Consider the following 26,575-nt stretch of genomic DNA (forward strand, 5'->3'; position numbering starts at 1 on the left):
GCACACCAGGTGCACCCGGTGTACAGGTACAGGCATATACTCCGCTCCAATACCATTCACCACCATGTTGGTGTTCACTGCACTGTCTGGGGGAAAGGCCAGGCCTTTTCCCAGTAAAAGGGATCTCGTCGCCCCTGTGTCCCTGAGAATCACTATGGGCTTGCTTGCCCCACTTGAGGGGTATGGGGTTACTTTCCCTTCAGACACAAATCCCTGATAACCTTCAGGAATCCTATTAAATTTTCCTGCAATGGCCGTAGTAAGCTTCCTGGTTTGCACTCTTACTGCAGTAAAGCCACAGCTTGTTCTGTGTTTTCCACCAAGGTCCCATCTGCGGGTGTGCACTGATTAACCCTGCTGGTTTTCCCTGTAGTTTCCAGCAATCTGCTTTTAAATACCCTGCCTTATTACAATGGAAGCACACAGGTCTCCCGGTCTCACTCTTGCTCACAGCACCTTCCTTTTTGACTGGAGGAGGGCCCCCTGTGTCTCCTGCTTTCCTTTCTCTTCCAGGAATGCCTGGGCGGATACCACCTTCCCAACCTTTGTCCTTTTTGGCTTTGTGGGAGTGATTAGGAAAGGTTGTCCCCTGGGAAACCAACTTATAAATTAAAGCAAACTCATCGGCCAGAACGGCCGCTTGCCAGGCTCCCTGAACTCACTGTTCCTGGACATGGGTCTTTATTGAGAATGGGAGAGGCTTTTTAAATTCCTCGAACAGGATTATTTCTGTGAGAGTCTCATAACTGAGCTGTATTTTAAAAGCCCTCAGCCACTGGTCAAAAGCCAGCTGCTTGCTTCTTTCAAACTCCAGATAAGTTTGATTGGCTTGCTTTTTGAGGGTTCTAAACTTTTGGTGATAGGCTTCAGGTACTACTTCGTATGCCTTGAGGATAGTATTTTTGGTCAGTTCATAATATGATGAACTCTCATTTGGCAACAAGGAATAAACCTCATGAGCTTTTCCAGTTTGTTTGCTTTGTATTAAAAGGGACCAGGACTCAGATGGCCATTTTAGCTGCCTTGCCAGTTTCTCAAAAGACATGAAAAACTCTTCCACATCTTCCTCATTAAATTTTGGAATTAATTGAGTGACCCAGCCCTAAATTATGCTCCTCCATATTGACCATGCTTTCACTAGGGTTACTCTGTTGCCCCCTAGTTAACTGAAGCTGCTTCAACACTCTGTCTTCGCATTCTTTCTGGAATATTCTTTCTCTCTCTCTCTGTTTCCTTCTCCTGTCTTTTTGTTTCTTCACGCTCCTTTTGGAAGGTTCTCTCTTTCTCCCTCTCCTGTCTCTCTTTTTCCGTCTCTCCCTTTCTCTTCCTCTTTCCCTGTCTTCTAATTCAAGTTTCTTTTGTTCCAGTTGTATCTTTGCTCGCAATACCCTGTCTGGTCTGCTTCTAACCCTGCTTCTGCTTCTTCAGATTCAAGGGAAAAATAAGGCCACTAGCCTTAGGAGTTCAGACTTCCTAGCCTCGCCGTGTACAGTAATCTCACACTGCTCAGCCATTTTCCTCAACTCCTCCATAGACAGTGCTTTTAACTTAACCTAAGTTACTTCACCCTTGCTTGGAGAGCTGCTAGTTTCAGTTGCAGACATGCTAGTATTCAATCCCACACAACCACAAGAAAACCTGTATTGAAATTTTGCTCTTTTTGTTTGTGAACAATTTGGCTTCCCACTTCCAATTTCACTCGTTTGTCTGTGGGTAAAATTCCGGATGCTAGCACCCAAATTTCTGTGATGGCCAGGTGAGAAAGGTATCTAGGGGTCTTTTGATGTCTTCACCTGGTCTTATTGTAACAGGGTTTAATCTTTAAACACACTGTTTTGAGCTCCCCCTTTGGTGAATCCTTGTTCACAGCTTTCCAATTATAAGAAATGAGCACAAACAGGCTTTCTTAGGTTTAAGGAAGAAAAGTAAAATTTATTAAACCTTAAACTTAAACTCTAATATGGTTAATGCCTACAGATATACGATGTGCCCACCCTAGCAAGCATACGTGATACATGCAAATAGGGACAGAAAAGAGCAGAAGAAAAATAAAATGGAGAGGTTTGAGGCAGTCTCTAAAGGGGTTTCCTTTTACTGTTTCTGTGTTTCCAGCTTGCCGTAGAGTCCTTGATTGTTGACTGCTCTTACTTTTCGTTGGGGCCCAGTATTCTTATTAAACCTTGTTTACTGTAGGAGACTTTTCTGTCTTGGGTTCATGTGTCTTCAATGGTTTCCGAAGCTGGAGAGAGTGACATGAGAGCAGACAGGAGAGAGGTGTTCTCAGTCCAGGAGAAACCAGCCTTCTGATTTCACAGTGGCGCAGTGGTTAGCACCGCAGCCTCACAGCTCCAGCGACCCGGGTTCAATTCTGGGTACTGCCTGTGTGGAGTTTGCAAGTTCTCCCTGTGTCTGCGTGGGTTTCCTCCGGGTGCTCTGGTTTCCTCCCACATGCCAAAGACTTGCAGGTTGATAGGTAAATTGACCATTATAAATTGCCCCTAGTATAGGTAGGTGGTAGGGAAAATATAGGGACAGGTGGGGATGTGGTAGGAATATGGAATTAGTGTAGGATTAGTATAAATGGGTGGTTGATGTTCGGCACAGACTCGGTGGGCCGAAGGGCCTGTTTCAGTGCTGTATCTCTAAAACTTAAAAAAAAAACTAAATTCCCTGTTGGAAGCTCAAATTCAAAAAACTCCAATAGTCACTCATGTGACCAAACTGGCCCGACCACATCTGCCCATTTACCTCCTCTGTCCTCACTGTCCAAGGCCCCAAACACTCCTTTCAGGTGAAGCAGCGATTTACTTGTACTTCTTTCAATTTAGTATACTGTATTAGCTGCTCACAATGTGGTCTCCTCTACACTGGGGAGACCATACGGAGACTGGGTGACTGCTTTGCGGAACACCTCCGCTCAGTCCGAAAGCATGACCCGAGCTTCTGGTTGCTGGCCATTTCAACACACTCCCTTGCTCTCATGCTCACATCTCTGTCCTGGGATTGCTGCAATGTTCCAGTGAACATCAACGCAAACTCGAGGAACAGCATCTCATTTACCGATTAGGCACACTACGGCCTGCCGGGCTAAACATTGAGTTCAGTAATTTCAGAGCATGACAGGCCCCCCGTTTTACTTTTATCTTGGGTTATTATTTCTTTTTTCTTTTATTTTTTGTGTTTATTTTATTTTAGTTTGTTCAGTTTGTTTCTACAGTGCCTATCCACTTTTTTTTCATGTTTGTGCTTGTGGCTGTTCAGTTTTCAGTCCATTAACACCCTATCTGTACTAATGCTTTGTCTTTAGCACACCATTAACATATTGTTTGCCTTTGCTCCATGACCTTCTGGTCAGCTTTTCTGTGACCTTGTCCTATCAATACCTTATCTTTTGTTATCTCTTGTCCCATCCCCGCTTTACTTGCTTAAAAACTTTTACATTTCTTATATCTACCAGTTCTGAAGAAAAGCCACTGACCTGAAACGTTAACTCTGTTTCTCTCTCCACAGATGCTGCCAGACCTGCTGAGTTTTTCCAGCACTTTCTGTTTTTATTTACGTCTGTTTGTGTATTCGGCCATCTTACTAGTTAACCTAGAATGCTTCAACGTCTGGTAATCAAAAGTCCATTGTGGATTAAATAGGAGCAGGGAATAGCTCCTTTGTCCTTTGAAGTAGTCGTCTGTTGATATGTCAATGTGTCTCTCCAGCCAAAGTCTCCAGTTGTTTTTTAAAGCAAGTTCTTTCTTCATCAGCAGTTTAAAATCAATGTTCATGTGGCAGAGTTAATGTTCCTCATTCTTGGCAGGTGGGGGCTTGCCTGACACTTTTAATTGGAAAGCGGTGAACAAGGATTCACCAAGGGGGAGCTCAAAACACAGTGTGTTTAAAAACATAAACCCTGTTACAGTAAGACCAGGTGAAGGCTGAAAGAGACCCCCTAGACATCTTTCTCACCTGGTCGTAACACTGTCCATATAATTAAAAGCAATTATGTATATGTTTTACTACTCGTTACAAGGTAACACCAAATATTACTTGTTAGCAGTCCGCTCAAGGCTTGGCTTTTCAGGTTAGGGAGCATTTCAGGTCAGTGAACAGCTTTTGTGGATTCCAAAAGCAAAGAGCCAAAAAGTACTTTTATTGTCAGAGCTGAGTTTGGAAGACTGCTTCTACTTGAAATGTTAACTTACTTCTCTACAGATGCAGCCTTGTACTTCCAGTATTTGTAGTTGACTCTTGATTTGACTTTGTCAAAATGTGACCATCTAAGTAAACCATCGGGGGAAGTGTTTTCAATGTAACACATTTTTGCTTTATCATGAAAGAATTTTAGCACTGTTACACATTCAAAACATTTAGATAATTGACTAAAACTAACAGCTATTCGTACTTGAATATGCAACGGGAATTTGGAGAATTTGTTTTGAGATTAATCCGATTGAATGCCACTGACGCCAATATTATGGAGTTACTGTGCTTGCAAAGGGAGCCCTTTGATATCACTTGGGTCCACTCAATTAACAGAACTTTATTGGAGGGCATACAGAGATGCGCGGAGGAGTCCTTTAGTTTTTGCATAAATGTTTTTTTTAAATTGTATATTAAGTACTTGCTGCCAATTTTGCTTCCATGTAGATGTGCCCTCTTGTTCAAATATGCTTCAGTAACATGTGTAATACTTCATTTGAAGTATCTAAAACCTTTATGTAGCTACCTGATGGGTTATTTATGTATATAATATATTTTATGTATAATATATATATATTTATTTATTTATTCTTCAAGCTGTATTATCCAACACAGAAATTCATTGCACTACATTATATTTAAAGCCATGTTTAGGAAAATGGGTGGTAAACTCCTATTATCAATAATTTCAATGAAGTTAACCTGAGCATGTTATGCTTTTTTAACTAAAATTATTCATAAATTTCACTGTTTTGGAAGTTTAAAAAAAATTAGTGTTACTTTTCCAGTTTAAATGTTGCTGCGTTGAGAACCTGGTAGATTTAAGTAGTATTATCTTTTCAATATTTTTTGTCGTAGGCTGTTTGCAGCAGTTCAGCTGATACTGTTGGAAAAATTGCTATGGCTTTGCTTGAATAAACCTCCAGATTATACCTAATCCCTTTCTAATTTTTGTTTTGTATTGCTTTTCTAGATTTCCTGCTTATTTTATGGTATTGGAAAGCAATTGGAGACATATACTTTATTATCCACCATTCGACTGCGCTGTATGCTTACTACTATGTACTGGTGAGTGCCATATTAGACAATAGCAGTATTTGTGGGCAAGAAAGGACCAAGGGGAAACAGCAACAGACTTGTGCTTTAGCCAGTAGATTCTATTAGTCGCTTACAAGTTCAGTTTATTGGGCCGAAAATGAGGAAATAACCAAATAATGGTTGAATTAACAAATTTTGTGACTCACCATTTGAATTGTGTTCAGAGTGACAATTCAGTGAGTACTTGGTGACTTCCTAAAAATGACCGTCATGGAATTGAACTTGGATTAATATGCGAGCATACTTTACAGTTTTGTTAGCTGTGAACAAAGAACTTGCATTTCTTTATCAGATGTCTCAAACATCCCAAAGCACTTCACAGGCAATGAGGTTAAAGTCAGAAGCCAATCGGTGGCCAATGTGAAAAAATATCATAAATGCCTTGTAGTCTGAAATATGTTTTGACAACATATTACTTCCACTTGTGCATTTCTACTTTTTCATTACTCTACCCAGTGGACTAACAATACAGGTGTGAAATTGGGTCCTAATTGTAAATTTTAAGTTTGAACATTCAGTGAAACTTATAGAGCTGAAAATCAATCAAAAGTTTTTTTATAAATAATTTCTCATTTCTGAGCCAATGGACTGAGATGTCGCCATCACTTTTTAATTTGCCATTGTAATATAGGGCAAAGATTTACATGTTAACTGCTTTTCCTGTTTGACTTCAGAATTCCATAGTATTAGTGTGTGATATTCCTGTAAAAGTACATCCTGCCTATCTGACGGGAATTAGTTCTCATTGAGGAAATTCCTGTAACCAAAATCTAAATTGAAGTTAAACAGAAAATACTCAGCAGGTCAGGCAGAATCTGTGGAGAGAGGAAAAAGGTGAATGCATCAGATTGATGCCCTTTCATCAGACCAAGGGGAAACAGCAATAGGCTTGTGGTGGATGTGGTAGTGCAGTACATTGGGGGTGTTGATGTGGTGTTACCGAATGAGATTCCCCTACTTAGCTTTGACCAAGGCATCAGATTCAGATCTAACAAAGGCACATCCAGCCCAATCGACCCTGCAAAGTCATCCTCTTGAACACCTAGGGATTGATGCCAAATTTGGGAGTGCTGTCTCACAGACTAATCAAGCAACAGTCTGACATAAAGTTGATTCTGTATGACTATCAGCCAATGTTCCAGACTCCTCCATCCCTCTCCCAGGATATGTCCTGCCCCGCTGGCAAGATTTATCCACCAAAAGTAGAGCAAGCCCTGCGGGGTCTTGACAGGGTGGATGTGGAAAGGGTGTTTCCTCTTGTGGGAGAAGCTAGAACTAGAGGTCACTGTTTAAAAATACGAGGTTGCCCATTTAAGACAGAGATGAGGAGACATTTTTTCTCTGAGGGTCATGACTCTTTGCAACTCCCTTCCTCAAATAGTAGTTGAAGCAGAGTCTTTGAATATTTTTAAGGCAGAAGTAGATAGATCTTGATAAGCAAGGGGGTGAAAGGTTATCGGGGGTGAAAGGTTATCGGGGTAGGCGGGAATGTGTTGAAGTTACAGTTAGATCAGCCATGATCTTGTTGAATGGCGGAGCAGCACGAGGGACCGAGTGGCCTACTGTGCCTAATTTGTGTGTTTATCTGTAGTATACAGTCAGTGGGAGTGGCCCTGAAAGTCCTCAACATTGACTTCAGACCCTATGAAGTCTCATGGGTTCAGGTGAAACATGGACAAGGAAACCCCCTGCTGATTACTGCCTGCCACCCTCCCCTAGCTGATGAAGTGTGCATCCATGTTGCACACCACCTGGAGGAAGCACTCAGGATAGCAAGGGTACAGAATTTACTCTGGGTGGGGGACTTCAATATCCATCACCAAGAATGCCTTGGTAGTACCACTACTGACCAAGCTGGCTGAGTCCTGAAGAGATGTAGCTGCCAGAATGGGCTTGCAGGAGATGGTGAGAGAACAAACCTGATAGAATAATCTACCTGTCACAGTTGCATTGATCGGAGTGACCACCATACAGTCATTGTGGACCAAGTTCTGTCTTCATACTGAGGACACCATCCATCATGCTGTGTGACACTACCTCTGTGCTAAGTGGGATAAATTAAGAGCAGATGTGGTAGCTCAAAACTGGATATTGATGAGGCCATGTGGGCCATCGGCGCCAGGAGAAATTCATTGCACCACAATCTATAACCTCATTGCCTGGCATATCCCTCACTCCTTCATCACTATCAAGCCAAATGGCCAACTTTGGTACAATGAGGAGTGCAGAATAGCATGCCAAGAGTAGCATCAAATGTACATGAAGGTGACAGCCTGGTGAAGCTACTATGTAGGACTTGCAGACATGTCAAACAGTGGAAGACCAAGTTAAGCGATCTCAGAACCAGCAGATCAGATCAAAGCTCTACAGTTCTGCCACATTCAGTTGCAAATTGTGGTGGATAATTTAGCAACAAACAGGAGGAGGAGGCTTCATGAACATCCCCATCCCAATGATGGAGATGCCCAGGCAATGAGTGCAGAAGGCTAGGCTGAAGCTTTTGTGATCATCTTCAGCCAGAAATGCTGAGTGGATGATCCTTCTCAGCTTCCTTCTGAGGATCCCATCATTACAAACACCAGTATTCAGTCAGTTTACATGCTATCAAGAAATAGCTGAGCGCACTGGACTCTGCAAAGGTTATGGGCCCCAACAACATCCCGGCTCCAGTGCTGAAGACTTGTGCTCTAGAACTAGCTATGCCTCCAGCCAAACTATTCCAGTATAGCTACAACACTGGCATCCATCCAACATTGTGAAAAATTGCCCAGGCATGTCCTGTCCACAAAAAAGGACAAATCCAACCTGGCTAATTACCACCTCATCAGCCTACACTTGATCATCACAAAGTGATGAAAGAGGTTGTCAATGGTGTGATTAAGTGGCACTTACTCATCAGTGCTCAGTTCGGGATCTACCTGGACAACTCAGCTCCAGACCTCCATACAGCCTTGGTCCAAACATGGACAAAAGAGCTGAATTCCAGAAGTGAGGTGGGAGTGACCGTCCTTGACATCAAAGCAGCATTTGACTGAGTGTGGCACTGTGCAGCTGAAGTAAAACTGATGTCACTGGGAACTGGTCAAAACTCTCCACTGGCTGGAGATGTGTCCAGCACAAAGGAAGATGGTTGTGTTTGTTGAAGGCCAATTTTCTCAGATCCAAGCCATTGCTGCAAGAGTTCCTCAGGATAGTGTCCTAGCCTCAACCATCTTAGATGCTTCATCAATGACCTTCCCTTCATCAAAAAGTTAAAAATGGGACTGCTCGCTCATGATTGCATACTATTCAGTTCCATTCACAATTCCTCTGATAATAAAGCAATCCATGACTGAAACGGGCCTAGTCAACATTCAGGCTTGGGCTGTTAAGTGACAAAAAACATTTGTACTGCACAAGTGCCAGGCAATGACCATTTCCGACAAGAGAGCCTAACCACTTTCCCTTGACATTTAATGGCATTACCATTGGTGAATCCCCAAACACCAATATTCTGGGGGGTCACCACTGACCAGCGATTCAACTGAACTTGCCACATAAATACCTTGGCTAAAAGAGACAGTCAAGAGCTGGGTATTCTGCAGCAAGTGACTCACCACCTGATTCCCCAAAGCTTTTCCACTACTTGCAAGGCACAAGTGTGGTGTGATGAAATACTCTTTCCTTGCCTGAATGGGTGCAGCTCCAATGACACTCGAAGCTTATTATAAGAGTAGTCTGCTTGATCAGCGACCCATCCACCACCTTAAGCATCCACTCTATCCACCACCGTGCATTGTGATTGCGTTGTGTAACATTCTCGCTGCTGGCCAAGTTTAGCTAACTCCGTGCAGGCCAGTGTTTTGAACCTGGGAAATTCCTGGTATACTTACCCACTGAGACCATCATAGTTATTTACTAAATACACTGCAGCTTTTTTATTTTGAATTTCAAAATCCTACTGCTTGGAGTCTGTAGACTTACAGAGATCTAGAAGAATGGATGAACTTAGGGTGTCTTTTACATTTTAACAGTTAGATAATTTGGATTGCAGAAAATTATTTTCTGACTGCCCCCTTCGCTTGTTCCCTCACCCCCATTTATGTGCTAAGAACAACTTCTTATTACAGTGGCAGAATCATGTACTTGTGAAAGATGGGTCTACGATTCTGCTGTTTTGTGTTGCTAAACTATTTTTTGATACAAATATGGAGAAGGGGACACAATCATTCCATGATTTCAAGCTATATAAGCACTCAGTTGCCAGCGATCGCCAGAGCTGGCGGGCAGCCATAAAGACGGGGCTAAAGTGTGGCGAGTCGAAGAGACTTAGCAGTTGGCAGGAAAAAAGACAGAAGCGCAAGGGGAGAACCAACTGCGAAACAGCCCTGACAACCAATTTTATCTGCAGCACCTGTGGAAGAGTCTGCCACTCTAGTATTGGCCTTTATAGCCACTCCAGGCGCTGCTCCACAAACCACTGACCACCTCCAGGCACTTACCCATTGTCTCCCGAGATAAGGAGGCCAAAGAAGAAGAAGAAGCACTATATGTAAAAGTGAGTGCTAGATGTCATTATCTGAGTGTCTTCGTATTTAAAAGCTGCAACTGAAACAAAAATGGGGGTTTAGGACTTTCGTCTTCACTTCTCTTTTTACAAACCAGAGGTGGAAGAGGGGGGAGAAAACCTGAAAAAAGCTAAAGGGCAGAGATCCTGAGATGCAGGGAAACGACTAATATGTTGAAGTGCAGAGAGCCTAATGGTAATGGAATTCAGACAAAAGTTGAACAGTTAAGTGGGAGGAAAATTTGAGGGAAAACGGGATAGAAGAATGTTGGGAGTACAATTTTGTGGAGTAAGGTAAGTAAAACATGTACTCTTGATGTCTATTAATGACAACTTACAGGAGTTTTGTGCCATACTTGCATACAAATCTGTAATTCTTCCTTAAAACTAACTTCTCTGATTTTAAAACTTGGTGTGCTATAATTATAAATAATGCATCTTGTAGATGAAACCTTTTATTGGCAGTTCAATATTTTAAAATGTCTTGCCATATTGAATTGTGGGAAGTCGCTATGGCTTTAGACTTGTCTCTGGCTGTTCACCCTTGGTCCAAAGATTTCAGAGATTTGCATCACTGGGTTAGCTGATTTTTCTCAATATTTTGGTATTTTTGCATGCAGTGTTTTATCGTAAGTGGGATGTAAATTAACCAACTTCTTCTCTATCTTTACCTATTATAAGTGTGCATGTTTTTGCATTTGTGTCGTCAGTATTGCATGTATCTTTCTGTTTCATCCAAGGGTTCAATTTTGCTTCGAGCAACATTTTGACTAAATTAAGGCAGTTCCGAGTTTAAGAAATCCCCGTTTCCTCCTAATTTCTATTCCCTTGCTTCTCTTCTGAAATTTATGACCCATGCTAAATTATAGTTCCACAGGATTGCGGGGGGAGGGGGGAGGTATTCATCGTGGGCCTGATCTAAGTGAGCCTAAGCTGTTTGTTTTAGCAGGTTGTTAATTCAGGGGGATTCTGACTTCTGTGCATGCTTCTGACTTCTGTGCATGCTTCAAGGGTCACTGAACAGATTTAGAATTTCTGCTCCCTTCCTTCCCTGAACCTGAGCTATTTATGTTAATTGAAATATTCCTGTCAGTGTTCCAGCAGAGACCAGTTAACTCAGTAGTCAGGTGAAACCGAAGATCTCCCAGACCTGTTTGGTACCACACTGAATGATGAATTTATCAGTTGAGCCAGTGTGAATCTTGCTTTAAAGATTTGTTTTGCCTTATTATTTAATTTTTGTGACCTCTGTACAAAATTTATCCCAGAATAGGACAGGCAGGAAACACACTCTACCATTTGTTAGTCAATATAAATATAGGGACATTGAAATGCAATCCTACTAATCAACTTTAATGCTGACCTGTTGATTTTTTGATGCATGGGTATATTGCTGTATCATTTTGTGCATAACCAAAATACTGTTCTAAATGATCCCAAACTAATAAATTTGAGTAGAGGCCCACCACCAATTTAGTATGAATTATGCCAATTAATCACTGTCATAATTCAGCATGAAGTAGTACTCCATTTTGATTTTTTTGAATACTTTTCCGACATTTAAAACTATTTGCAGTTAGACACTGCAGACCCAATGCAGGTGTCTACTTATTTTAAATTATCCATCCAAAAATGTGAACCATAATTTCACTTCAGGATGCAGTTGCACTGCTACTGGAAAAATTTCTGCTTTGCAGCAACACAAATAAGGCAATATGTCTCTGCAGTCTTTCCTGGCAGAAAGAGTGGAACCTGCAGACAGACATTTCAAAAAGGCCTCGCTGACTGAATCATATTTTGCACTTTCCATTAGTTTGGTAGAACAATCAGTGATATTCTTTCTTGCTAATAAAGGAAAATGCTCACAGCTCATTCGTTTCCTGACAGAGCGCCCTAAATTTATTTGCATCACTCGTGTGCTGGCACATATGGCTTTCCAAACATTCTTTCCACAATAAGTAATCTTTATGAACAAAAGTAACCATTTGAAACGAGTCTATTTTTTCTTTTTCTTTGTGGTTTATTTTCAACATAATGCAAACAAACCTCTTGGTTACTGCTTTTAGTGGCAGGGTAAAACCCATTTTGAATGCTGAAAACTTTAAGTGAACTAAAGTTTGGCATAATAAGTCTGAAGTTTAAAGTGAGCTTTACAGAGGAGGAACAATTGGAGGTTTAAATTTATTTATATGTTTTTGAGCATGCAAGGAATGCCTATATGTTCTAAATGGAAAATTGTACAATATTGTATCTTTTTTGATAATGTAACTAAATTGTTAACAATATTAATGAATTCTTCTGGAGGTCAGAGTTTACTTAGTCAAACATAAAATGGTTAATTTGCATGAAACTTCCAGAATATTTTTTTTAAAATGAGGCCACCTGTGTTATCTTAACCATCTAATGTAAAATACTGACATTTTTTCATTTACCTTGGCTACAGAAGATTGGTAACTGCTTTCCTGTAAATTATTGAAAGGATGCTCCTTTTTTTCCTCCCTCCATTTGGCACTATACATTAAAAAAGTGAATCTCTCAGAGGACAACATACTTGTGTGAAAAGCTTTTTTTTTAGAATTGGTCTTACTGCCACTGACTATCTGATGACAACAGCTTCTGTCTTTCTGGATTGTCTGAAATGCGTGCATTTGTCAACACCTAACATTATATGTCTTTCCTTTCACAGTGCTGGAATGCATGAGTTTTTTGCTTCTCTGCTGCTAGCTGTAGTCATATCTGTGTAGATGCTGTGTAGCTGTCTAACTTTGTCCTTTCTTTTTCTAACTTACCTAATTATATCCTGCAACCCCACTCCGTTTACCAGTCCAAGCTAAAAAATGAGAAACTGCAAAATTACAAAATGATGAGAGAATCAATTTACCTAGTGAGCTTCTATACCTGTCTTGTCTGCATTTAAATGCTATTGCTTTATACTGAGCAATTGTATTGCCTAGTAATAATATGGACTTATCAGAATGTAGTGGTATTAGTATACAATGCTTTCAACCTCGGTTTTGAATGGGCTTTTTTTCCCTTTTTTTGCCATTGTACATTTCATGAGTTTATGCATTCATAACGCTGTAAGTATGCTTTTAATCTTTTCTTTTTCTCTTTCTGTAGAGCTATTTGGTAAGCTAACAAGATGTTTTTCCCCAGATGACAGTAAAAGTGTCTTTGTTAAGAACAAGTAATATTGGTCAATATCCATCAGATACAATGTAAAGAATGTCAGCATTCTAAAGCATATATCTAATAGTACTGCAATTTGCATGATGCATGCTTTTTTTTAATTTAGTCATCTCTTTTTCTTTTTTTTATTCCTTTGCACTATTTCTAGTTCGGAGAGTGAAAGGGTGGATCCTAATATTTGCCACAACTACCTTGTAATTAGCTGCTGAGAATTGTGCAGGAGCAGCTAGCCACATGTTACTTGCCTGAGGTGTCCCCAACAATGAAATGCATGAATCTTCTCTGAGATTACTAATCTCATTTGTGGCGATGGGGAGAGGAGTAGGAGCCCACGTCCTGCGAGTCTGTGGTGCATCACATCAATCTGCTTTGCCACCAGTGATTATTTTTACATCTGTATTTTCCTGCTGCGTGAATTTTCTTATACCTTGTTCACACCTCCAGCTGTCTGGTGCATAATGACCTGCTCCCAGAAACAATTGATGCCAGTCTAGATCTGCTCCCTCTTACTGCTCACACGCACTCTCTCTTTCTCTCCCAGGACCCGGAAGCTGGAACATGCTAGTCTTGCCACCCTGAATAACTGTACAATTTGTGCCAACATATTTTGCCACTTAGTTGAAGCTGTTCATGAATTTCTGCTTTTGGATAATGCGGCCCAAATGAAATAAATTTCCTAAAGTAGGTCATCGGTATCCAAATCATTGGTATTTGTCTTTGTAAAGCTTAAAATGTTCAATGCCCACGATTGCACTGTAAATTCCAGAATAGAAGTAAAAACAATAATGCTTCACACAAAGAGTCAGTGGAAAGCCATAGCTGCAAAATGTATTGAGGTTTTTAAAAGGGAGGTACTTATTGGGAAGTATTAGTATTGAGGGAGCAGGGAATTGAAGAGGTGAGTTGCCATGGTTAACTATAGTAAAGCAATATCAATGGGCTGAATGGCCTACTCCTTTTGCTACGCTTCCTACAAAATTAATGAAATGTGAAGTCTTATCACTGTGTTATACCAAGAGGATCTTGTCACAGATGGAGCCGTAATCTTAATTGTTTTTGTTCTTGTTGCGGAAGAATAAATGCCTCCGAACATTTAAATGTGAGTTTTTCTGAAACCCTTTGAAGGAAAAGCACAGTCAGGTAGCAGAAAAATAGCATACCAAGCAAAGCAATATTTTTGCTGCGATCGTAATTCTTAAATGTTTCCTAGCTATTTTAATATGATTAAAATGTGGTTAGTAGCATTAGAAAAGTGATAATTACTTATTTCTAACACTGTACATTTCATAAGTTTGCCAAAGCTATTGGCAATATAACTGGCATGCTGATCTTTTTAAGAATTCTAGACTAGACCATTTATCTTCTGAATTTAAGTACATCTGCAGAAAGATATTTTCAAATCTTTTCCCCATCATTGGAATCCATATACTCCAATTATCTGAATTACCTTTTCTCAACCAGTAGCACACAGTGTGTATTAAAATAGAAAGTGCAGGTCGGGCAGCATCTGGAGAGAGAAACAGAGTTAATGTTTCAGGTCTGTGACCTTTCATCAGAACTGGCAAAGGTAAGAAAGTATTCGGTTTTAAGCAAGTGGGGGGGTGGCGGGGGGATGGTGGTGGCAGGGAAGGGAACAAAAAGGAAGGTGTGTGATGGGGCAAAGGGCAGGAGAGATTAAATAACAAAGATGTCATGGGACAAAGGCAAAGAGCATGTTAATGGTGGGTAAATGATAAAGCATTAGTCCAGAGAGAGTGTTAACATGTGTATTCTAGGTGGAGGTTTACATTTATTTTCGTAGTTCCAGTATTTGAATTTTGCAGCATGCTAGTCTTTATCCTTTCCTAAAGTTCCAAAAACCCTTTCCCACCAGTAGTTGCCATTCCTTCATCTACTGTACCTTCCCTTGAGCATAATCAGCAGAAGTTACAGATGACACACCTTGAATTCAGTTATTAACACTAAAATATTGGATGCCAATTTGGAGAAAGAAACCTCTTAAAGCAGACCAAACAATTGGTTAGTTTGTAAATTTTCCTCTTCCTGTGGCTTATCCTCGACAGTTTGACTTTTTAGAGGCTAAAAAGAAAAGGCTTTTGGAGGCAGCGCTCTGCCTTTTAAGTTGTCACTTCAAACTTTGCTTTTTTACTGAACTTTAGAATCGTGCTGGAATGTTGGGGTCAGTATTAAGGACATTCGGCGCTGTGCATGTTACTTGAGCAGATCTTTTTTGGTTGGGAGGCTAGTTGTGCCAAGTCTTCAGTAGGCAGCTTTGTCACTGGAAAATGGGCAATCATTCCTCTCGAGCCATTATGATTTTTTTTTTTTAAAAAGAGAGTATTTATCGACAAAAGGTACTGCTTGATTATTTTCTTTCAGAAAAAATATTTGCCATTACTTCTTGAAGCGCACAAAAATTCTGACACCACCACACAACCCGAAAATGCCTCAATTTTTCTGTACAGTGGGATTAGGATCCACCTTGTCTTTGAACCCATTACTGGGCAATACTGATGACAGATCACCGTCAAATTAATTTTGAACCATTGGGTGTGCATCCCTTTCGACGGCTATTGTGGATTCATTAAAAAACCAGCCCCAGTTCCCACCTCTGCCAAATTAGAACAGGTAGAAGTGGAATACTATCATGGAAAAGGGAAAATAACCAAAGGAGCCTTATTGAGTTTCTTGATAAAATAAATGTCAATGCATATAACCATATCCACTGATGGTTTCATCCACCTAGGTTAAGGTTTTGAGATGTTTTGCGTTCTTACCCCGTCCTCATTGAAAGTCTCTTTTTTTCTCTTCTGTCACATTTATCTGAGGAGGTTGGAAATGAGAAAGCCCGAATCTTGATCTATTTTGATCTATTTAATGAAATGCTATGTTGTTTCTTTAAAGAGTTGTAAACATTGGATCCTGCTAAATAGGCAGCTGTATTTATCATTATGTCAGGCTTTCTACGAAATGTGCCCTCCTCCAATCTGTCCCTCGTCCTCGTGAATAAATAGCAAATGTCATCAACAAAATTTATCATTTTGCTGGTATTCACTCTGTTGAGGGAAGCTGTTGCCTTTCAGAGAGACTTGAGCAACAATCTGCATGATTACAGACAAAAATAGAATGTATTGGACTGAGTTTGAAAATGGTTTAACCTGATAGTGGAATCAACTGACCATGGCATTACTCATATTCTGAGAGGTGTGCGTGTGTGTGTGCGTGCGTGCTACGGACAATTACTGTCAAAGACCTTTTGCTCAGATAGCTAAAGATAAATGTAGAAAGCATGAGGTTAATCTGATTGTTCACCACCTGGGATTCATGGAAAATCAAGTACAAAATAATAGATGAGTAGAACTATTTGTCCTGAGTGAGTGTCTTATTTGATCTTTTTGCTCCATAAATTCAGTCTAGATAGGTACTGCCCCTGGTAAAAGAAACTTTTATATATTTTGTACTGTTTTCCAAGTGATAGCAAGTGCAAGTGGAAACAAATTGATATGTTTCCAGTTGGATTGTGCAGGCCTAGGAGATCTTGGTTTTCAGTACTTCCCCACCTGGAAAATGACCTGCTGTCTCAGTGAACTGGATGAGGTATATCTTTGTTAAAAAGGTGTTTTGGGACCCTGTCCAGTGATTTTTATTCGGATTTATTAGTGGTTCTCCAGTGGCATTGATCACAGTAAGTCAGAGGATATGTTTTCTCTTTTGTCTGTCTGTCGAACTTTGTGATGGATACTGTTCTCCTATATAGGCCCAGAATTGCAACATTACCCTAACCTCATCAGACTATGAGAGCAAATCTATTATTCTTAGGCACATCATGGCAGCTGTATCAAACTTGGATCTGCTAAAGACAATTCAATTGCCGGAGTATAATTTGTTGGTGTGTGTAGTAGTGGTTGTATCCAAGGTGAATTTAATATTCTCCTCTTGATGAGGGAGTTTTCGGGTTGGCAAAACAAGGAATGGAAAGATATTCAAAGAACTTAGGAGTTCTCATAATTCGCTGCAAGTATGAGTGTAAGTAGAGAAAGCCATAAAAAGTGCACCGTGTATTTGGTGTTATAAATAGAGACAGAGTACAAGAGTTAAGTAATGATTTCTTTAAGCTAGGTTTTGTACAAATTACAACTGCAGATAAACAGTCCAATCATAATCAAAGCAGAGGAAAATTCAGGGCAATGGGGAGAGAGCAGGCCAGTGGGATTTCTTTTGTCAAAGAGCCAGCATAGACATGACTGGTCCTATGGAATGGTTAGAACAGAAATTTCTGCTTCATTACAAGGTTTCCCTCCTGGACCGAACAGCTGATTTTGGAACCATTAGAGATATGAGTAAGATTCTTTCTGGTGGGCAAGAGCATAATGGTGCCAATAGTCTTGAGGTCCTTCTTTTCCCTTCTGGTAATTTTAAACATAAGATCAATAGAGGGGTCACTAGATAGCAATGGAGAGCACACTGAGTTTTCAATCTTCACCCCAACCAATGCCCATTGCAGTACATCAGTAGCTGCTGCAGCTAATTGAGTGAATTATGCACAACACTCAGTTGATTTGTGAAATTAAAGGTTCATATTTTGAACGGGGTTAAGAAGTTACATGCCATGCCTGCCAAGTTACAAGACTTCTAATTGTACTTGTAGCTCAATTTGCTGAGATTGTCATTTCTAAATGTTTTTTACATATCAGTATAATGAAAGTTCTGAGAAAGCAAAACAGCCCTGATTTATAGGCCTGAAGCACACAAAGACAGAATTAAACTTAAAGTGCAGTGCGGCACAGACTTATTAAACTTAAGTTGCAGAAATAGCTTTCTTGGAAGGGGTCAAATATGAAATACAAAGGAATGATATTTGTAGTGATTGTGGATTTAGAAATTACTGAAAGAGAAGGTTTATTTCCTAGCGGTGTCTGGGAAATGTCCACTCCCACTCTTATTTGCCCTAATTTTAAAAATAATTTACCCTGGAAAGGCTACACATATTTTAAATTTGCAGATGGAAGTATTCTGTGGACATCAGAGGGTTCAGCTACTTTACTTGGAATCTAACCCCAGAATCATATTAAATCATGCACTGAAATCTTTTACAATACCCCTCCTCTATCAGAATAATCAGCTGTTCCAACCAGCTGTATATTCCACATTTATTAGACAAAACTGGCTGCCTGTCCCAGACACCCTGGCAGCCCAGAGGCAGGCTGGGAATTAGCTGGATTGAGGGCAAGCAGATTTTACTATTACAAATAAACTTTTAAATCACTTCAACAGGGTTAAGGGTGAGTCAATATTATCAAAACAAAATCTTCGATTGAGTCCTAATGCAGGGTTGATACTAAAACATTAAACTGATCAATTCTTTTCTTAAGTGCCGATCACCTTGCTGTGTAAATCAAAATGTTAAACTGTTTTTAAAGCTTTAAAACACAAGAGTAATTGCAGCCAAATGCTTAACCAGGTGTTATCACCTTCCTTCATCCACTGTATTTAATTGTGATTTTAATCCATTCATTCTGTTAAAATGGTGGGCTGAGGAATATTGTACAAACATGTTGAGTTTCCCATATTAATACCAATGGTAATTTTAACCTATTTTCTTTTGATCTTGTCAAAGGCATATTTTATTGTATTGAAAATAAATATCATTCCACATTGCAGAATAATATTTAAATAAAAATGAAGTCCAGGTACTGGCTTTATTTGATCAATGCTGTCACTACACTTGTGAGATTGCCAGTGTTTGAACATTGTGATTCTAGTCTGGTGTTTGCAATCTATTATGCTCTTTAAATTGTTAACGTTGCTCTTGTGGTAGTTGACTTCTAATCTGGATGATGCAGTCTCCTTTACACCTTCCTGTATGGTAAACAAGTTGAAAACTGCTTTCAGAGTTGCAGAACTTGTCAGTTTGGAATTCTAGCATGAAATTATCAGACACTGCATTTTATTCAGCAGTTGTGAGCAGCACTTCGACTTCATCAGAGTGATTGTGCGAGTCCACATTCTCAGCAATGACTTGTCCCTGCTCTCCATCCAGAATGTGGTTGGAAGCTGCATGTCCTTTGCTAAGATGCTTCTTGATGGAGCTTAAAGAAAACAGTACTCGTTATTGGTTGGGCTTGCTACTACTGGCCTGGAACGGTTATTCTGATTGGTCACGTTGAACATGATAACCACTTCCCTGTCCATGTAATTAGTATTTTCATGATGCAGAAGTCTAGTGTTTTCATCCTTGTTGCATGCAATTTAAGCAGTTACCAAGAAAGTGAAGTATTCACAATGATCAAAAAAAATGTCCATACTCTGCTTTTTGTCTGAACAGTTTATGAACAATGCACACAAATGCATATGACATGTAAATGAGCATTGGGATCATATACCCAATGGATCTATTACTCATTTTTAATTATTTATCAAAAATGTAATTAGCCACATCTGGATGCCAGTGAGCCACATGTAGTTAGATGTCAACTCACTGAACAACACTTTCTTTTAAGGCTGAATTTATGCTGTAACTGGGCTGTATATGTGGAGTGGAACATCAGTGAAGGTTAACGTTAATCTAGAGTCAGGACCATACTTAACTCCAAAGTGAAGTGGTGTGTGATTCTCCGAAAGAGGAAGTCTCACTCTGTTTGCTTCAGAATCAAGACCAAGTTGTTTAGTTTTGGTGTGGACCAGGAATTAGTGTAAATGATTGATGCAACCAAAGAGACATGAAAATGTAGAATTTTTTAGAATGTGGGTGCAATACTATCAATTGAAATGGACACTGTTCTAATTTATAACCCTGGAGGGTGTTGCAGACTAATCTCCTGTAACCCACTTTCTTTTGACCGACTTCAAATGAAATTGTCCCCATATCTGTTGTAGAAGCCAAATATATAAAGAACAATGAAGTATCAAGTTTCTTTCATTTGTGAGGAAAATAGTTATTAATTATGACTATTTTGCAAGTGGGATGGACTTTACTAAAAAAAAACTTTTTTATACATTGAGTTGAAACATACAAGTCTCTTTATAAATACTGTGATGTTGTATAAGTATTTAATTCAAGTTGCTTTTTACCAACATTTCCCATCTCACAAACTAGTATAGATACAGCTAAAATAATCACATGCAAGCAAGAACAGCACAATTATGAAAAACATCACTAAAATTACCCATAATTAACATTCAATATTCAAACTCTCTGCAAGTTCTCCAGGCACAGATCGTCTCTTCTCTCTGCAATCCAGGATTGAGTCCTGCCTCATTCTGAATTGGCCATTTTACCTGGGAATAGGAATTTATAGCTCTTGTTGACATTTTCGGAAGGTGTGAGAGAAATACATTATGGAAATTGTTGTTTTCATTCTCCTGCTCTGTAACTGATACCTATAAAACTCCATGACAACCTATGTCATTTGGCAGAAAATATATAAACAATTGTAGAGTATATGTGCCAAATTTAATTAGATTTAATTTTTTTCTTTTTTTTTTACATTTTGCCGAGGAGGGGATGTTCAAGAGGCGGTTTGTTACTGAGCTCTGATATTATGGCGGATGCTGGTCAGGGCTGGATCACAGCAAATACCCTCCTATTCCAGTAGCCGCGTTCATTGAAAACTGAACATGGTGGAGTGGAGAGAGAATTATATTCACGCATCTTCAGGGGAAGTGGGAGTGAAGGATGTATTGGGAAAGGAGGGAACTACTTGCATCTTAATCGAGTACTGCAAATCATAGAATTATAGAATGCTAACAGCACAAAATGTGGACACTTGGCCCATGCATCATTATGATTAAATAATTGTGAATAAGTTGTTTTACAGCGAAAAGAATAAACCAGGTTACTTGGTTATCTACCTAAGTTATGGACAATTTAAAGGAGTGTGTCATAGATGATTGGTGGATGATTGAGGGATGTTAATTTTTGGGGTCAGCCTAGAATGACTGCAGACTCTTCTGGTTGTTTTTCTTGCATCTTAACCTAGTTTCGTAAAGCAATCAACAACTTGCATTGATAAGGCAGCTTTAATATAGGAAAACATCTCAAGGTGCTTCATGTGAGCGTAACCAGACCAAAATTATCAATAGTATTACAAATATACAAGTGAGATCTATATCTTGTATCAGTAAGGTGTGTTATATGTTTACCTTGTGTCAATAATGTTATGTATTATTTCAAATATGGGAGTTGCTGAAACTTGGCTAAAGGAAGATGAGTGTGAGAAAGGAGGTCATGTGGTATATTTTATCAAGGAAGGTTCATACGTTGCTGAGTGGGGGGAGGGTGGGGGGGGAGAAAAACTGGCAGAGAATTTATGGGTGCATCTGAAATTTAAAAAGGGGAAAAATTTCCCTATAGGAATGTATTACAGGCCACCCCAGAACAAAAAAAGTGGAGGCTCTGCTTTTGGAAGGTCATACTGATTTGTGCAAAAGCTTCAGTTGTAATAGATTATTAGGGAAGTCAGTAGAGAGAAATTAGGGTTGTATAACATTGTGAAATCTACAAGGAAAGAACAGAATAGGAAGAACTGTGATGTCAAGAAACTAATGAACGGCAAAGAAGGAACTTGAATGGAATATAGTGAAAAGTATAAAGAATGATAACAATGTGCTCTTTAAGTATATTTGGAGTGAGAGAAGGGTACAGTGGCAGTGATGGTGTCTGAGGACAGGAAAAAGACTGAATTACTAAATCGTTTTGTGACTTCTTGAAAATTCATTCTTTGGATGTACTGACCAACCCTAAATGCCCTGAAAAAGTGCTGTTGGGCCTTTTTCTTGTAGGCGCTTGATATAACTGAGTGACTTGCTAACCACTTCAAAGGACAGTTAATCAGCTTGGTATGGTATTGGAGCCACACACAGGCCAGAACTTCCTTAAGTAACATTGGTGATCCAGGTGGGCTTTTATAACAATCCAACTGTTTAGGTGTCACTTTTACTGATTTCTTATTTCCTTTTTTGTTTTACATTTCAATTCAAAATCTCAAACCTTCTTGCTGGGATTTGAACTTGTGTTCCCTAGACTTTTAATTCAAGCCTCTGGATTACTAGCCTAGTACCATAACCACTACACTACTGTACCCATGAGATATTTACCATTGAAAGAAGGAAGATATGGCTGACTAGAGGGGTAAATATAAAGGAGAGAACAGATTTGACCTTTCAGTATCTTATTGAGAAGTAAAATTAGAAGGGATTAGGAAGCTTAAGGTGACCAAGGCTAATGGCTGTGAGAAGTTCAATCCAGGGTGCTAGCCAAGTTGACTGAGGAGTTGACACTGTCCCACATAATTGACTGATTTTCAGAGATTCATACACATGAGATAGATGGCTGGAAGGTGGACTGTAAAGGGCGATGGTGTGTGGAAAGATATCCAAATGGAAATGTACTGCCATTGGAATCTTTCAGGGGTTGTTGCTGGAGATGCTGTTTTTCACTTTTATTCGACTTGAACAATGGAACATAGGAGTAGGAGTAGGCCATTCAGCCCATTGAGCCTGCTCCGCCATTCAATATGATCATGGCTGATCATCCACTTCAATGCCTTTTCCCCACACTATCCCCATATCCCTTTGTCATTGGTATTTAGAAATCTGTCAATCTCTGCTTTAAACATTCTCTATGAATGAGTTTCCACAGCCCTCTGTGTAGAGAATTCCAAAGATTCACCATACTCTGAGAAATAAATTACTCCTTATCTCTGCCCTAAGTGGTTTCCCTTCCCCTCCCCCGTGTCCTTCCCCTCCCCCGTGTCCTTCCCCTCCCCCGTGTCCTTCCCCTCCCCCGTGTCCTTCCCCTCCCTCGTGTCCTTCCCCTTCCCTTCCCTCGTGTCCTTCCCCTTCCCTTCCCCGTGTCGTCGTCGTCTCCTCTCTCTTTCTCTCTCTGTCTCTCTCTCTGTCTCACTCGGTCTCTCTGGCCGTCTATCTCCACGCCACCACCCCCCCCCCCCCCCCCCCCCACCTCTCTCTCTCTGCTAGTTGCAGGAAGAGGGAGCATTTCACACAGCAGCTTTGTGATTGGTCAGATTTTTATATCATCACACTGTCCATTTTACAGCTGACTTAGGGGACAGAGGTTTCAGAACTTTGGACCGATTCAGGATTTTCCGGCAGGCTTTTTAAAAAAAAAAGTTGGAACCCACCGGAAAACCCCCAATCTGTCCAAAGTTCAGAAACTGCTGTTCCCGCTCTGAGCATCTGTCGGCTGTGAAACTGACAGCATGAATTTTTTTTAAAAGCCGGTCTGAAAGAAGAAGACAATGGAAAATTTCTCATCTTTGAAATATATCCGCGGGCCTGATGGAAACTTTTGGCCGGCCAGATCCTGGCCCGCGGGCCAAATGTTGGACAACCCTGGTTAATACCAACCAATTTGCAATAATACAAAAGGCCAGATCAATGGGCGAAGAGGTAGCAGATAGAATTCAACATGCAAGTGTCAAGCATAATTGTCCAATGCATTAACCACATGTGGCTTTTTGGCAGCCCAGAGGCAGATGATTACCATTTTGATTAGTAAATTATAGATAGGTTGAGTGGGCAAAACTTTGGCACATGGAGTATAATGTGGGAAATGTGAACTTGTCCACTTTGGCAGGAAGAATAGAAAGCTGTATACTATTTGAAAGGAGAGAGATTGCAGAACTCAGTGGTACAGAGGGATCTGGGTGTCCTGGTACATGAATCACAAAAGATTAGTATGCAGGTTCAGTAAGTGATTAGGAAGGCAAATGGAATGTTGGTGTTTATTGCAAGGGGAATGGAGTATAAAAGTAGGCAAGTTTTACTGCAGCTGTACAGGGCTTTGGTGAGACCACATCTAGAGTACAGTGTACAGTTTTGGTCTCCTTATTTGAAAAAGGATATAATTGCATTAGAAGCAGTTTAGAAAAGGTTCATGTGACTCATTCTGGGGACAAAGGGCTTATCTTATGAAGAAAGGTTGAGCAGGTTGGGCCTATACCCATTGGGGTTTAGAAGAATGATGCATATTGAAACATATATAAGATCCTGAGGGGACTTGATAGAGTGGATACCGGGAAGATGTTTCCTCTTGAGACTAGAACTAGGGGACACTTGAAAAATAAGAGGTCTCCCTATTAAGACGGAGGTGAGAAATTTTTTCTCTGAGGGTCATTAGTCTTTGGAATTCTCTTTCCCAGAAAGCAGTGGAGGCTGGGTCATTGAATTTATTTAAGACTGAGTTAGATAGATTTTTGATAGACAAGGGAGTCGAGGGGTTAAGGGGGCAGACAGGAAAGTGGAGTTGAGATCACAACCAGATCAGCCATAATCTTATCAAATGGCAGAGCAGGCTCGAAGGGCTGAATGGCCTACTCCTGCTCCTAAGTCCAATGTTCCTAAATTTAAAAATTGAGAAAGACACCGTCATTGGGCATGTGAATTCAAAACTCAAACTTACAAGGTGTATGTTTGGTAAAATAAGATGAAAAGTAGAGCATGCTAGTGTCTTTTGATTGTTGTGTACACTTTACTTCCATGTTTACAGTTTATTGGTTATCAACAGCAGCAACTTGCATTTATCAGTGCCTTTACATGGTAAAACACAAAGCGCTCCACAGGAGAATAACAGGACAAACTTTGATACCTAGCTGCATAGGAGATATTATGACAGGTGATCAAAAACTTGATCGAAGAGGTAGGCTTTAAGGACCTTCTGAAAAGGAGGAGAGTGGGTAGAAAGGCAGAGGTGTTTAGGGAAGCAGTTACAGAGCTTTGGACCTGGACAGCTGAAGGCACAACCGCCAACGGTGAGGTGAAGGAAATCCAGGATGCACAAGAACTCAGAATTAGAGGAATGCAGAGCTCTTGGGGTTGTAGGCAGAAGATGGGCTGAGGCAGGGGTAGAGATGGCTGATATTACAGAAGTGAGAGTAGCAGGACTTGGTGGAGGAGACTATTTGGAGTGGACGCTGAGCTGTGGGTCAAATAGAATGTTGCTGTTGCAAAGTCTGTTTTAGTCTGAGACAGTGGCCGCAGAGCATGATGGAATTGGTGGCCAGGGAATGGGAGTTTGTGGTGGGATTGCAGCCAGTAGCTTTGGTCCTCCCAATGTTTAATTGGAGGAAAATTCTGCTTATCCAGTACTGGATGTCTGACAAGAAGCCTGATAAGATACAGGTGGATATGGAACCTGACATTTTTTTTGGATGATGTCACTGAATATGTAACACATATTGAAAGAATTTTGACTTCCTTTGATATTTTTAAACAATTTCCCCATTGTTTAACTGAAGTTTTTAAAAAAAAGTTTCTATATTTTTGTCCCCCTAAATGCATTTCCACATTTATTTTGTTGAACAGAATAGCAGACAAATAAATCCCATTTCTTTTTTAATTTTCGAGTTAGTGCCAATAGTTGTCTTGATGAAACCTATAATTTCTGGAAGCTTTATTTGAAAGTTTGTCAGCACTAGTTATCATCATTTTGCAACTAGTCAGACTGGCATTAGTAGATGTCTGATGTCGCCTGCAGCTTGATCAGGATCTTGAAATGGAAAAAAGGGGTTTAAAGATGGAGAGAAAAAGGTTTCCTTTTTGAGGGTGGTGGAACCCTAATTGTAGCTTACGGAGTAGGAATTTACATGAGAGTGAATTATTTTTATTTTCACTGCAGTGATTTCTTGTGAATAAGGACAGAATAATATAAATTCTGCACTATATGCATGGCCCAATTTGTAAGTTAATGGCTTTTTTTATACTTTGGGCCTCAACAGATTGGAACTTGTGAAGTAATATACAATTGAACTGCCAAGTCCATATTTTTACACTGGATTAAATGTTCAGAATTATAAAAACAACAATGCAACATATTGCTTACTATTTTCCACTAAAGACTTGTAATCTTGCATTTCAACTGTGTTGTGTAAGCTAGTTCGTTATTAAGGACTGGAATGGGTGAACATTCATTATCCTCTAACTATGTAAATTCTTTATCTATATATCGCATGAAAATAAATGTGTCCTCTTCCCATTTTCTCTATAGTTCAACAATTCTTAAAGGGTTTATGATCAAAAATGAAAGAACAGAAATGGAGTTCCATTTTCCACACTTAATTCTGGAGTTCTTTATCCTGAAAATAAGCAGGTCTTCATAAGGACGTTGGTCAACGTGCTGTATTCGATATGGCTGGATAGAACATGCAGGTGGAATAACCTGTGAGCTAAGTGTGTTTGTGCAATGAATTTAAATGTGCAGCTATTTTTTTTTAAGTTAGGTCCTGGTTGGTATTTGATACAAATATTCAAACTTAATGTAATACGTGCATTAACAGTTTTGTTTATCTTTAGAATTAACCTTCACACTTGCACAATATATAGCACAATATACTATCTGTATTTTATTCTGTTTATGCCCCCAAGCATGGTTATTACTGTCAATTATTGGTGGAAAATAAATGACCAAAGTATCTTTTTTAATCAATTTTATAGTTTCTCAACACAATGATGCTTTGGGCAACCCTATTCATTTTTGCTGAGAGATTTGTTTGATATGGATGATAGGTAAACATTGAATTTTTAACTTACTCT

At 39.8% G+C, this 26,575-nt stretch overlaps 1 protein-coding gene and 1 long non-coding RNA gene across 14 annotated transcripts in view; both read left to right on the top strand.

The window, feature by feature from the left end:
• The window catches only part of tlcd4a (TLC domain containing 4a), a 68,564-nt gene that overhangs the window by 28,223 nt on the left and 13,766 nt on the right, over nt 1-26,575 (top strand). For all 13 annotated transcript variants that reach the window (XR_010975481.1, XM_068036836.1, XM_068036842.1 and 10 more), the window contains one exon: nt 5,165-5,259. Coding sequence is in view for 12 of the 13 variants with exons in the window: in XM_068036836.1 (XP_067892937.1) it covers nt 5,165-5,259 (95 nt within the window). In the remaining variant the exon portion in view is untranslated. The remainder of the gene's footprint in view (nt 1-5,164; nt 5,260-26,575) is intronic.
• On the top strand, nt 5,266-26,573 carry LOC137372715 (uncharacterized). The gene is made up of 3 exons (XR_010975484.1): nt 5,266-12,915; nt 13,173-13,705; nt 26,031-26,573. It is a non-coding gene; the product is annotated as an uncharacterized lncRNA (long non-coding RNA).

Source organism: Heterodontus francisci, chromosome 8 (assembly GCF_036365525.1).
Source record: "Heterodontus francisci isolate sHetFra1 chromosome 8, sHetFra1.hap1, whole genome shotgun sequence".
NCBI lineage: Eukaryota > Metazoa > Chordata > Chondrichthyes > Heterodontiformes > Heterodontidae > Heterodontus > Heterodontus francisci.